Source organism: Falco peregrinus, chromosome 3 (assembly GCF_023634155.1).
Source record: "Falco peregrinus isolate bFalPer1 chromosome 3, bFalPer1.pri, whole genome shotgun sequence".
NCBI lineage: Eukaryota > Metazoa > Chordata > Aves > Falconiformes > Falconidae > Falco > Falco peregrinus.
This window is the reverse complement of record NC_073723.1, coordinates 91,236,255-91,251,363: the sequence shown is the minus strand read 5'-3', so window position 1 is coordinate 91,251,363 and position 15,109 is coordinate 91,236,255. Positions and strand designations below refer to the sequence as shown.

Sequence of the window (15,109 nt, the reverse complement as noted above, 5' to 3'; positions counted from 1 at the left end):
AATAACTTTAAAAGCTACTATGAGGGAGAACAAGTATCAAATGTTTGCTGTGGGTTGTTTTTTTTTTTTTTTTAACACAGATGAATTTTCAGACTGCCTACTTTTATACATAGTATGAAGTACGTATTGCCCAGTAAGTAGGAAAAAAATACAGGTAGCTGTACATACCTTTCAACATTCAGACAGTTCAGTTACAGAAGTTCACAGCTGCAGTAAGAGAACTTAACACAAGTTTAAGTGGATAGTAAAGCAAGTGAAAGTGTAGCTCCCAGGAAAAAAAGTGCATCTACACCTCTGTAAACCTTCACATGCTATGAGCAGGTTAGTTCCCAAAATGGAGACCTGCCATGCATTGAGAAGGACTAAATATTTTATTCAGAAATGCAATAAATCACATTTTAACAACTGAAAGAAATAACTGCATAAGCAAAAGTAGGAATTCTTGGGTTTTTCCCAATTCATTCCTGACTCTACCTGCCAAGTCAGTGCATATGTCAGCATCCCATTACTATGACCCAGCTGCTTGTAAATCTGCTTGGTGGGTAGCTGAAAATTTGGTATTTTCTTCTGTCTTTGATCTACCTCCTTGTTTTGAAATCCAGCATTCATGAGTATTTATTAAATTACCATCTAAAGTGATTTATTAAGAGGAACAGCTAGCACCAAGAGCTGCTTATAGCAAGACAAATTTTCCTAGACTGCCTTGCTAACCAGATTTTAATTGAAAATTGTACCAGGAAGGGTAAGCATACAAATGCCAATACATTTTGTTCACAACATCCAAGCACATGGTTATTTTGGAGCCTAAAATACTGCTGGGCTTGATTTACTAGTGCCATGCCCTGTGTGTGGCTGCAATTTAGCAATTGAGAATTTGGTATAAAAGCCAACAGTACCAAACCTGAACAGCAGAGATTTTGTACTTGCTTTGCAGTGGTTTGAAAGAACATGGGCAAACAAAAAAGAAGTCTTTTGGTTTATCCAGTCAAGTTTTACCTCATGTAACCCCCAAAAGATGTGAAAATGGTTTTATGAAATTGGATTAAAAAGAAACAAAAATAAAATATCAGACAAATAACAACCTGTGTTCCCAGGAATGACTGAACTTCCCTTACTTTGCACATGATTTCATGCTGGGATTCACTAATAATTTCAAAAAGATACAGTGTTCCCTTCTTGCTAGGTATTTGTGTATTTACTCACTACAGAAAAGCAGACTTACAGTAGCAGTTGAGCTGGTTGAAATGTTTTTTTGCTGCACAAGTAAAACCCAAGTTTTCCCACCCTCAGGAGGAGAAGCCAGCAATGCGTTTCTCAGGGAAGGAAGGAGCATGGCATGGGAGAGCATTCCAGGGCCAGGGCCATGCTTTTGCTGCTGTTGGGAGGCAAAACATAACTGATGGGGCACTGCTCTTGCTAACCCTCGGCAGGAACTACCACCTCACACAGCCCTTTCCACTGGCTCATCAATGGGAACAGCCACAGCAGCTTCCAGCTACGCACAACCTGGGTGATGCCACCTGTGCAAAGGGAAGGTCAGCGCCAAAGGGCAGGAGTTCACGAGGCACTGGCTCTGACCCACTGAAACAGTGCTGTGTAACCTTCCTAATCATTCATTTTTTTGCTGCAGAAGTTCACAGACATTCCCTGTACCTTCTTGACAATCTCAAAGCAACGGAGGCAGAGCAGACCATTCTTTCCTGACAGAACAGCACCAGTTCTCAGAAGAATGAGACAACCAGTTTTGCACCACCTTGGGTACAGGCCACTTCTCCAGGATTTTCCTGATTCAGAATCTCATTCAACAGGAGAGCTTTTATTTGGTCACCTGAACTGTTTTCACTCTTGCATGTTCAGGCTCACATTAGTGAGAAAAATTTTAACAGTTTATTAACTTCCAGCAAGACTCTTCAGCTGTTCCTACAATTGCAGTACGAAAAGAACATTAAACAGATAATGAATGTTACCCAGCGCATTATTTATAAATGCTTTCTAATCCCAAACAGAATTAGGTGTTATGTACATGGACAAAATATAACCAAGTATCTCCTGTACACTTTCTGATATTTAAAAAGGAAAAATGATAAAAAAATCATTTAAAATGAAAAACATTCATAATTTGTCCACGTTCCATCACCTAACGTGTTAAAATTCCACTTGCTCTCTGGAGACCTATAAGGACATTCACAGAACATTTAAGCTAGTATTCCTCTCCAGACTGCGTTCATAAGCTCTTGGAATCACTGCCTGCTTTGTTTGTGAAGCAGACCTGTTGGGTTCATTCATCTTCCATTATGCCAAATTTTTTGGTTTTCCAGAACAAAATTGGAATTACACACAAATACAACAGCCTGCACAACCCATCTTGTATTTTTCGGTTGTTTTTCAAAGAGGAAGGGATTTAGAAATGTGGTTTAAAACATTTCATTTGAACAGGTCCATCCACAAATATAATCCTGAGGTACTCTGCAATTCAGTTACCACTGAAATTAAAGTCATAGTTTTGTGGTCAGTATGGAAGCATTCACCTTTCCGAATACAGAAAGATGTATGTCCTCATTCCACAGGACACAACACATACATTGAATCATCCAGATCACCAACTGTGCCGCGCTCTACCTATTTGTTACATTCTTAGGTGAGCTGCAGTGAAAAGAACTGGAAGGTCACAGTTACTAGGATAGAAGGATTAGGACTGAGCAGAGCAGAAATGGAACAGGAATCGGACTGAATTTATTAAATCAGGGCTTTCTTTGCTTTGGGGGTAACAAAAAACTGCTAAGACAAGTCACACGCAGTACTGTTCCTACCTAGACTATCCCTTTGATGGGCAGCTTACCAACTCATACTCACTCACCTGAGTCAAAAATTGAAGAACTAGTCTGGCCTCAGTAGGTAGATAAAAACAATGTTTTCTGAAAACTGCATTTTAGATTGAAAATAGCCTTCTATTTACAAGAAAAACAAAGTTTCTTATGAAATCTAATCTGTTTCTAACATGCAGAGTTAACCGATTTTTGAAGCATTACAGCAGGCCAATCCTCCAACAAGAGCCAGGTAGTAATTTTTTAGGAAAGTTCCTGCAAACCAGTAGTCCATTGGCTCCAAGGGCAGAGCAAGACCAGTAGAACCGCGTTACTTTACCTTTGTAATTCACTAAGTGCTCTACTTGTGGATGGGCTAGGGTTTAGCCTCAGGAAGTTCTGCTTTAAGTTGAGATGAGTGAGGTCTTGGCTATAAAACAGGTTGGCAGGCAGGTGCTCCAGGCTGCAGCATGAAAGATCCACTGAGCTTATGCGTTGTGATGCAACCTGGAAGTCAAGAGGTACAACAATATATTAATACTGTAATAAAATAAGAACATCTCTTTCACCCCTACTAGCACAAAACAAACTGTTCTTAAGCACAGCAGAAGTCAGTTTTGGGATACATAGCTGATCTAACACATTTATATCATTAGTGCAAGTTATGCCATAATCTCTTGCTTTGCTTCAGGTCCACAGATGGCTAGCAGGGGGAAAAGCACAGAGGTTCGTCGAACTAGTACATAAAATGGATTAGTTTTCATCAATAAAGTTGTGATACTCTATGACCAGAATAGAAAGATAAGAGATTTGACACAAACTTTAGTTAGCAAGTAAAAGCAGCAAAAATATAGTGCAAGTCTTCTATATTGCTGCACGACAGGTCAGTATAGCCAAGCAAGTGGAGGTGAGGAGGTAACAGTCATCACCTGGTCTCAGTTTCAAGGGTCAAAGGCAGGTATTAAATGGCAGAAGAAAGTTATCCCATCTATATCTTACTGGAGAAAAAAGTATCACAGCAGCAAAGCACTGAGCACTCGTCTCTCCTCAATGAATTACAAAACTGTCCAAGAGCAATAAAAAGGTGACAAAAACAAAACTGAGACTTGGGGGTTTAACACTGTTATAGAAAGGGGAAGGTAGAACAAACACAGTCCATAGAGGCTAAGGAAATCATACCATCTAGCATTACATATAGCTAGCATCATTCCACAGAGACCTACAGGCAACAAATGCAAGTAACAGCAACTCTGCCCCTTACCAAATCTCTTGGATACAGCTGGGTGAACTACATCCTGCTGCTTTACTTATTTACTAGTCTTTATTTAAAAACAAAACCCACCCAAAACAACACTGCAATGTAGAATTCTTATATTTTCTGTACAATTCTATTAAAAAAATCCTTTTCATAGAGTCATAGAGCTAGCTACTTGACACAGCACCACCACACAGTAGTACCAGGCAGTGCAGACAGTGATGGTGGGCAAGGAGGAGGGGTCAAATGCAAATGCTAGACAGATGAGAGGCAATTTTGGAGCAGGCATGGCTTAGGTCTAAGGAGAAGCAGCAAACAACTTCACCATTTCACACTTCAGGGACTGCACAAACAATGCTCAAACGGTTCCATAATCTGTCTGCTGCTCACTGTAAGAGAAGCGTTTTGTTTTGTCATTGGCGCTTTTATTGGCCTCACATGCTAAGATTCTGGAAGCATAAACACTATGTCTAAGAGACAAAAAGAGGAAAAAACCCAACAACTCATAACCAATGCCCAGTGACTGTCTATAAGAGCTTCTGAACTCTGATGAAGACGACAGCACTCAACCTTCTGGGCCGAGATACAGACCTTGCCATAAAGTACTCTGAAACTAGAGACACCAGGTTTTGCTGACATAAGTGAAGTAGCTTGCTACTGAAAGGAAGGCCAAGGAGTTTTTTTCTTCCTTTTTTTCCTCTTCAATGCAAGATACACAGGCTTCAGGGTAAGCAGTCTCTATTATAAAAACACAGCCATAAGCTTTGAGAGGAACAGACGGTGCAGTGTTTTTCTCTAATGTGCCCATTAATAATCCAGTCCTCCCACATCCATTAAAATGCTCAAATTTTTGTTACTCAATTAGTTCAGTCCTTTTGTTACTTCTATTTTTCTTCCCCTTGTAGTATGAGACAAAAATTATTCACAGGCTATTCTGAGGAGTCACTTCTGAAAGCTAGGTATTCAGCCTCCTTACGGTGCCAGAACCTGCCTGGTACGGTACAGTTCTCATCACACTGAAAACACAAGAGATGAAAAAGCACTGATGCCCGCTAAATTAAAAAGGATAATGTGAAATTTCAGGTATAATGCTTACATACACTGTTGCTCCAACTACTTGTTTGGAATGTAATGTGAATAGTAAAAAGCAACCCAGCAGTGCTTAGCAGGGCATGTTACCCTAAAAATATCTAAAATACCAGAACTGGTAATTCTGAATATGAACCATGATAAAGCAGCCAAGCAAATCCATTCTTTTCTCACAAAAGGATGCAAATCCTTCCTTAAAGTTATCAAGCCCTGTTAAAAAAAATAAAATCTAGTTAAAAGTAATTTTGTTTTTACAAGTTGTATACTCTGGTTATTTTTTTGTTTGTTTGTTTGTGTCTTTTTAAAGGAATCATTTTGTTATACAAAGAATTTAATTAAGATTTTCATGCAACTGACAAACTGATGCCTCTACGAGAGGCAACGGTAAAAGTTAAAACCACATTTTAAGAGCTGTTAGTTCTGGAAGCAACTGTAGTTTTATTGAAGTCTTTTTGGTTAGCAAAACAGCACTCTACGAAGCTAACTTCTGAACTGTTACAAGAAATACTTATATAAACACACAGTTATTCTCACAGGCAGTTACAAAGACTTTTCCCTTTCCATTGCTCAATACTGTTCTGTAACAAATTCCTAGAGAACAGAGGAACAAGATGAAAAACAAAGAGTAACAAAGGAGAACAACATCTTAACAATACTTTCTTTGGTTCACCAGAAACTTTCAACAGTTGTTTTGAAGCTGAGCATTGGAATTCTGAAACTATATTGTTCCCAAATCAAACAATAAAGGGATATTTCAATCTTGTAATTGTCTTCAATTGACTTACATGCAGTAAGACTGCGCATGTGTGTGTCTGCTATTGTTTATTAAGAGTAAAGCATTTTTCTAAAAGATGATGCAGTTTTTAAATAAAGCACTGAGTTTCCTTCACTCACTGTGGGGAATCACTGCAGAGATAAGCTGGTAAGGGGTAAGGAAACGCTGACTAGAACATCCTTCACAGTCAAAGAACAAAAAGCATCTGGAGGAAAGGACATTATTTCCAGAATGTAAGGTTTCCACTGGAAGGAAAAAAAATAATAAAAAAAAGACATTCTGCTGTAAATATATACCCTAATAATTTATCTGGGATGGATTCAACAGGCCCATGCTCCAACAAAGATAGTGAAGAGTCAGTGTGGTAAGAATGCTAGAGGGAAAGGCATTCTAGATACATGTGGAACCAATCTGCAAGTGCTCATTATGGCTTGTCTGGCGTTTTATTTCGGAAAACTTAAAAACATAACTGTTTTATATGCTTTACACACTTACATGAAAACACAAGCAGCATAACTCATGAATCCCCAAACAGAAGAGGCCATTGCCTCGACTAACTATCTGAAACATCTTCTTATCACATCCTAAACTGCATATATCCTTAATACTTGTTTTCACATCAACCCCCCGTTGCATTTCCAGTACTAATAACATGAGGGGAAACAACTGGGGCAATGATCTTCTTGGACGACGATGTATGACACTCTCTCAGTCACAGCAGCTACAGCATATGCTGTAGAGTCAATGCCTGCCTTTACCAGCAAAGTAAGACATGCAACAGTTTGACAGCGTAGCTCGAACACAGCAAGACCTTGTACTTTTTGAACTCTGCTTTTCAGTTTGGATTTTTAATCATCACAAATATAAAGAAACAAGATGAAACCTGCAGCTACCTCCATTCTCTGCATATGATTTTGAAACACTTAATGGTCAACCATTGTATTGCAATGTCTCCCACTGGAATAGCAGAGGAGTAGTAATGGGGTAAGGCCAAATTCAACTTTGCACGTCAAACTGCCAAGTCCAATGGAAGACTTTTTCCAGTTCCTGTTGCAACCTCAGTTATGCAGTGCTGGCCTACTGGGGTTTAGGTTTGAGTTTTTTTGATCTCCACATGGGCATGGCATACTGAAGTGCCATTTTGAAGAAGTAATGTACAACTATAGCACGTGTACTAGAAAAAGCCCTGCATCTACCCACCAAAACCACCAAAAAGCTGTCATTGTGCTTTTAATTTTCTCCCAGCACCAATAAAATGCAGCTTTATTCTGTGAATACCACCACAAATAATGTTGACGGAGAGCTCGCTCCCTCCCCCAGGCAGTACATCTTCTGCTACTGCCCACCTAAGAGCTGTACACGTAGCAAAAAACTAGGAGTCTCCCAAATAGGAAAACTCACTTTTAAACATGTGTTACTTGTGCCACAATAGTGCAAGTATAAACAAGTCACAAAAGCCAGCAATGCTTTAAATAAAAACAGGTTTTGTCAAGGTGTTTCAATTTTAATTTGTGTGTTACCGTTTTTAGAAAGGAAGCAGTATTTCAAGACTGGTGAAAGTATGGTACAGGTTTACTGTAAATCTTTAGCAGCTGACAATAAAAACACAGAAAAATACTTGTATAAACCAATATTCTTGCCTCTTCTTGCTACACAGGGCTAAAAAAATCCCCACTTTGCTTTGTCCATCAGGATAATGCCACCGCTGTCACTGAGCTATGCAACAAGACTGATTACTGTCTTTGTTTTAAAGCCTTGGCTATACTACAGAAATGATCTGTTGCTGACAATGGATGTCAGCAATCAACACAGCTGAACCCAGCTGTATGGACAAACACAAGCCTTGTTTACACAAGTACATCTTTTTGTGTGACCTGTGGTGTGAATTTAAACAAACGTAATTATGTATTTTTCCTGTTTATCCTCATCCCATTCCCTGTAGCTCTATTCAGATAAGAAATTACTATTTAGGACTTCAACAGAAGACAATTAAAATAAACAAACAGCCCACACTGTATAGGCAGCCAAATTCCCAGACTGTTTGAACTGAGTTGAGGATGTTAAATTACACCTGCTGTAGACATGCTAATGCAAAGGCAGTGTAATTTTTCTCCTTTAGGATGTGTTTTTAAACAGTTCAATAATCATCACATCCCATCAATGCCTGCATAAGGCTTAACTAAACTGTGATACACACACTTGAAATATCTACACGAACAGCTTAGAGCAAACAAGTTTTCCTCACCTCAGAGCTAACCTTGCTTCAAATCCTAATCCTCCTTCCTACTCAAACATCAAAGCCTCACTCAGCAGAGGCCTCCCTCCGCCGAGCTGAACTCCACAGCCAGCAAACACATCAGCACCCTCAGCCAGACAGGAGCTGAAGAACGGTTCAGACTGACAAACAAGCTAACACCAAAAACCTTAATGAAAGAGAGAGGGGAAAAAAAATAAAAAGTTTTTTGGTGTTTTTTTTTTTTTTTTAAAGCCGTATATTTTCACTTTTAAATGAAACCTTTTAAAATGGATGCAGTCCAAAGGGTGAAAAGGTAATAGCTTTTCTAGCCTCTCCCTTTTATTTTCTTTCAAATGTTAAATTAGATGCATGCTGACTCAAGCTAAGGGCCTTGCAAAGAAAAGATAAAACTCAGCAGAGGCTTCAGGTCATGTCCATCACTCAGATTCGCAAACCCAACAGGCAAAGCCATAGAAAGGAGCTGTAATAGCCTACTAGGAAAGGGCAGGAGCACATGCCAGTGTGGCAGCGTTCACAGAGCCCTTGCTTCTCGCTCCATCTCTTCCCTGCAGGTGATGCACCCAAAAGCCTCTGGTACAAACACCTCACCCCAGGCAAGACTCGGGAGCACAAAGATTATTTACTTTGTCCCTGCTCTCCTCTCCTTAGCTCTGAGCAAAGATTTACATAGTATGCAGAATTTTGGCCTTTGTGCAAAGCTGTAACAACTTCACTGAAAACAGTAGTAGCAACTGTGTGAGGGGAGAGGGAAATGTGCAGGTAATTAAGCAGAAGTTGCCTTCCTTTACTCTTCATGATACGAGCCCAGAAAAAAATTCATAGACATGACAGTCAGCGTCGCAGGTTTAGCATCAAGACCTTGGAAGTGCGAATTTGTTAAAAAAAGTGACATTTGTCACCTGTCATTTGGAAATGTTTGGTACTATCTGAAGTCAGAACCAGAATATGAGTATTTCTGTTTCTCCAGAAAGAAAAGAGCTCTTCTTTTAGAGAGCAGGTACTGGAACCAATATTACACACAGAGTGATTATCAACACTGTTACCTTGGTGGCAGTCATGCTGGGATGTTTACACTGACAAGACCCCCTGCAAGGACAAGGCTTAAGATGCAACTTGGAGTTAAGGGACAGTAATTAGCTGTAGCATTAAGCTACATATAATTCAGACATCTGCATCTCCATTTGGTGGAGCAAGGAATATTAATATTCTTAACACAGCTTGACTGAAAACAATTAATCTGTAAATATTGCAAAACAGGTGACTGTCTCACAAAAATTGAGAAATGCTCCTTTTTCTTCTTGCAACTTGTGTTAGACTTAATTTTTTACCAAGACACGCTGCCATACTGCCAGCAAGCAGACTTCACAATGAACAGCCCTCCAGCAGACTTTCTTTCAGCATTTACTATAGATTTCAGACTCTTGCCAGTGAGACTTCCAGTAGATACTCACTTGCCTGAGTCCTCCCAGTCCCACGTGGAACAGGTTATGAGGTCTTGTTTAAGTAAGAGGTTATGCTAGGTCCTCAGTTTCTGACCTAGGCTCTTCTACGCAGCTGCATCATATGGATTAATTCTACAGTGAGACGAACTCTTTTTCATGCCATTATTTCATAGTAACTCAGAAAAGCCTTCTGACCCAAGTGGTTTATAATGCAAACAATCATGAATATAGCTCTACTGGCCCGGGGCCTAAAATTGGTCTCCAGTGCTTATTTCCCATTCTCCCCAGAGACCTTCCTTCTTTCCTTCTTCACTGACTACGGAAGAAGCCTAATGAGACAAGTCCCTAAAATTAGTTTTTGCTAATAATTCCTCTCCCTTTCCCCCCCCTGCTAGACTTTGCTTGGAAAGGCTCTCAGTGTTACAGCCATTCAGTTTCAAGACCAACTCGGTTATCACCTTACACATAGCACAGTATTATGCAGTATGCCAGGCCCTGCAACCCTCTCCAGTCTCATGGGATCTGCTCACCACAGACACTTAGCTCCTCTGAGCTTCATGAAGAGCAAAGTTACAGTCCCTCACTGACTCCCACCTGTCTACACCCAGAGATTACTGAAAATACTTTGGGATCCTCCTGGATTGAACACACCTTATAAGGTGACATCTGTGACATCTCACTGAGCTTCTTAGCTATACACTGTGGCAATACTTCCCTGTATTTATGCTACAGCTGCACAAATTCAGCTTCAATAATATCAAAACCTGATTTAGAGGCTTCAAAAGACATCACTTGAAAGCTATTCTAGATGTGTGGGCAATACCTAGTTTTCCGTTCTCCCTCTTGGCTGCAATACTTCAATAACTACTCTATTATTAACTGAAGGCAGCAAGTCCAAAACAAGGACCACAGACTCTACATTTCAGCAAAGAAAAGGAAAAAAAATAATATAGTGAAGCTATAGTTTCTCTAGAGCAGAAACTAAGAGAAAAGCTTGAAGTCACCAATTATACCACTTGGAATCAGCTGAACTATTTTGACACGGAAAACTAATCAGCTGAGCCAAAACACCGAGCTTCCCTCCCAAACCATTAATAGAGACTACGCTGAAACACATTCAGTTGTTCATCACCTCCCAAACATCAACTAACCTCTAACAACAAAAAGCACAAAAGAATAGGTTTTGCAGGGAAAGAGGAGGAGGAACACTCCCTGGGGCTCCTTTGATGGTGTTACCATCAAAAGAGAAACGAAACTGGCTTTAAGTTTGCTTTGCCCAGTCTTCTGCTTTCAGACTTGGGATGACAAGAAGCCACCCACAGCAAGAATGCCCAGATATGACTGCAGAGCAAATACTGAAGATCTCACACACACACACACAAAAAAAGAAAGGAAGTCAAGTTCTGCATGGAAACCAGAGGTTTGTTTATGTTCAAATACTTGTAATCACTGCCAAAAGGAAGACGTGGGTTTATTTTTAGGGATCTATTTTTAGAGAAAGCACTATCTCAATATTGTCATTTTAGAGGAAAAAAAATGGCTTCCTTGCACTAAACTTAAGAGTCATCATGTTTCCTGTAAGTAAGGATCAGCTCAAAAAAAGCCCCACTGAAAAATGAGAAAATTTTTCAAGGTTCTTTTTTCTTCACTGGATGTTGCATCAACAGTTGCAAACAGGCTAACGGCATTTCGTAGTCTCACAAATATGAAAAAAACAGGACAGTTATTATCCTCAAAGAAAACAAGCTTTTTGCAGAGCCTTGGATTGGTTAAAGGCTATTTTCAAAAGATGCCACTGGTGTTGGCATTATACTAAACTCATTTTTAGGTCATACTATTATAGACACTCATTTTCAAGACTCCAAGCACTACTGGCATAATAAACAAACCAACTACTGCACGGTCACCCTCTCAGCAACCAGCCCGCCCCTGACCTCCAACCTGTCCCCAACACACACAAAAACACGGCAGCCCAGAATCATGATCATGTTCAGACATATGGACTAAGACTGTGAAGTTACAGACCCCTAACTGCAACATAAATAGTGTGTTTGTTGCTAACAGCAATTCTCTGTAGAATTACCAAAGGTGATAACCAACAGACAAAGGTAAAAGCAAAAATACTCATCTAGGAATTCAGATCTCATATAAACTAAGGTAAAGTTCTCTACCATTTACCTCCAGAAGAGGGATATCCATTGCTTAAGAGGCTAAACAGACACCTGGAGAGGAGATACAGTATAAATTGGCATAATTGTAACAAGTAGCATCCCAAATTACTTAAACTACTTTGTCCCTGCATATGATTTTTTCCCTACACTGGCCATTGGCACTGCCCTGCGGTCAAGGCTTTGGAAAAAGGTATTCCGAGCTGCTTCCGACCAGCAAGCTTTAGAAAAGCCTGTCCTTAATGCCTCAAGAGACAACTACTGAGGTTTGGTAACAAAAATCCCTGCAACGATGAACACTGTAAAAACGTTACAGCTCATTATAGTATCTGGAAACACATAGGAAACAGGTCAGTTGGCTAATGGGCAAGCCAAGGCAAATACAATGTATGGTTAATTTAACCTTCAAGCCTTCTTCACAGGCTGAAGGCTGTACTTTGTATTAGAAAGCTGTGCAAAGGCTGTGTTCCTCACTGAAGTTGGAATCTGCACTTTGGTTTTTCCGTTGTTGACCATGACTGGTATGAGAAAGTCAGCCGTTAGCATCTGACAGCATCTGAAATAAAGATGAAGCTATATGCACAAGTGGATATGGCTTATTACCCATCGCTTTAATTAAAGCGATGAGCAGAATCTTCTGTGCTGAAGGAAAAGGCAGTCCCACAGTTGATAATCTTTCACTAGCTCAAAGGTGGATGAAGCACAGCTGAAAAGCAGGTACATCTCCAGCAGTAACACTCAATTGTCGCTCATTACATTTCCTCAGCACTGTTCCTGTAAACGACTGCACAAGCTAATCACCTTGGTCTCTGATTTTGGAAATATATTTGTAGAACCGCAATCAAGTTCAGGAGTTCATTGTTCAATTCTGTACAATTTATTTATATAAATATGCTTTGTAACACCAAACGGGTGCAGTCAGAACTCAGACTTTTTTTTTTTCTCAGCAGAAATAAAAACTGTATTACTAGAGTCACAGATCAGCTTCATCCTCTTCACACAGTTGAGACCCATGCTTCACAACACGGTCTCTGAACACAATCGTCAAACCTGTACTGAAAAAATAGCTAGAAGACTGAGGCAGCTGGTCAGAACTAGGCAACTTCAGAGAGAAAAAGCTAAAAAGTTAATTTTGTACTGCTGCTTCAGGTAGGTCTCTATACAAGTTGAGGAAAGATGGAGACTACTGCTGTAGAGGCTCCTGCGTTACTTACTTGTATAGTATAAACTAAATTCAAATCTATTGTGATTTTCTGCTAGTTTCACCGTGCAAATAAACATATGAAGAGAGCATTCTGCACTGACATGAAAAGGAGACCAACATGGCAGCACACTCTTCTCACTTGAATTTGCTATTCTTGCTATTTTTAGCACTTTTAAAACATAATATACACTGACATCATAATTTAATCTCTCCTTTTTCACAGCAGGCCAGGGTCACCTGGAACACCACATGCATTTCCACTGCTGACTTGAAGACAAGCGTGACTGAAATAGGGAAGGGAAAATACTCCTGCTCACGCAGGAGAAAACTCTTAAATTTGATAGTTTTTAAATCAAGGACCTCTTTTGGGATATTCCTCTTAAAGAGGAGGGTTCTTTTGTGTATAGGTACAAACCCACCCTGGCACCTAAGCCCCACATAAGAGCTTATTCCCCACTAAATGCACTGTCACTACAGCCACAGCCGTGCAACTCAACCTGGGAAGCAGCCGATGGCGTGTGCACACGTACAGCTGTGTGCCAGTACATCTCCACCTATCTACATGTACCATGTGGCTGTGCACAGGCAGCTTACATGAGGCAGTCATGCGTTATTTACAGCCTTTGTCTCTCATTGCCTCTCTTCCCCTACCTGCCCAGCTGAACCGAGTACTAAAGCAGGAAATAATTGTCGCATTAAGCCGTCGACACACTTCCTGCTCTTCTAAAACTGAGATGGGAGAAGTTCTGCGGGGTCAGATAACTCGTCTCAGCATGCCCAGCGATGCATGCTATTTCCAAGAATACAAAATTGTGTAATATGTCCCTGCTTAAGCTCTGCAATACTGTATTTCTGAGGCAGACGTTGACATCCCATTTTAATTGTATGTCTTGCAACATGGAGGACTGATAACCCTTTTTACTCCAGCCAAACCATCCATATCACGAGTCGTGCAGTAGTCAACCCTTACACAGCCATTTCACATGTTGAAAAACGCTAAACTAAGTTTAGCATTTTAGAAGAGTCAAACAGCAGAAGCTGGCCACCACACCCCAAATATAAGCCTTATGCCAGCAAGTTCCACCACTCAGTAACACCTTATACATAAAAACCTCTCTCTCTCCTGCTACGTTAAAGGTGTAGCTTTTCAGGTTCTGGAAGTAGCCAACAAGGAAAGCCCTCATCATCTCCTCTTCACTACTAACTGCACATTCTACACCTGTCCTTCTGCGTTTGACGTCCAAGTAGTAAACAGTGACAAATCAGAATTGCTCTGCAAGTAATTGTGCGGGTTCCAGAACCATCATGCCAACTTTATGCAGACAAAATTCTTTAAAGCCATGAAGATGTCCCTTTCTTCTCCTTCCAACCCCCTCCCAGTTGCATAAGCTTGTTTTCCAACATTTGGCAACAGAACGAACATATTAGATCACAAAGGACCAAATTTGTTGTTATTTTCCTTTTGAGCTTCCTTAATTAGGACTTCAGTATTTGGAAAGTAAAAGGAAAGAAATGCACTGTGGTATAGAACCATCAATATTAAAGAACAAGCCACATTTTCAGCTTTTAAAAATATTCTGTTTGAGCTCAATCAGCATATGTAAAAGTGACCTATTTGGAGTAAGTATGTCACTAAGTTTGATATTTAGGTCAGTATTTGTGCAATAATTCCAGTCTATCCTAAAACCACAGGTTCTGTTCACTTCAGGACAACCAATCCTAACACTATTCAGAAACCCCTTCCAAAAATTTTTGGGGCAGAGCACAAGAGCTGTCTTGGCTATGATAGATTTCTCTGTTAGAACCAATCAGATTATACAGGAATGATGCTCATTTTTCATTAAATTGAGCCCAAGCCTCTGCAAACATGAATTCAAATCTCCTCTAGCATACATATACTTATTGCAGCAGTGATGCATTAGGATTTGTCTCATTCTGGAAAACCACTAACAAGTCAACATTGCCAATTTTCTGTGGGGAGAAAGACTGCAGAGCAAGCATTCTTTGCAAAGTCTCCTTTCAAGATTAGGCTTGTTATTTAAAAGTTAAAATAACATCATCTTCTTGCTCTTTTAAAGTTTACAGAAGACAGACGTGAAAATTTTTTTTCATAGT

The 15,109-nt window shown here is 40.0% G+C and overlaps 1 protein-coding gene across 1 annotated transcript in view; it reads right to left on the bottom strand.

Annotated features, from left to right (window-relative positions):
• The window catches only part of PHLPP1 (PH domain and leucine rich repeat protein phosphatase 1), a 144,414-nt gene that overhangs the window by 45,640 nt on the left and 83,665 nt on the right, over window positions 1–15,109 (bottom strand). The window contains 1 exon segment of the mRNA XM_055800817.1: window positions 3,145–3,311. Coding sequence (XP_055656792.1) covers window positions 3,145–3,311 — 167 coding nt within the window.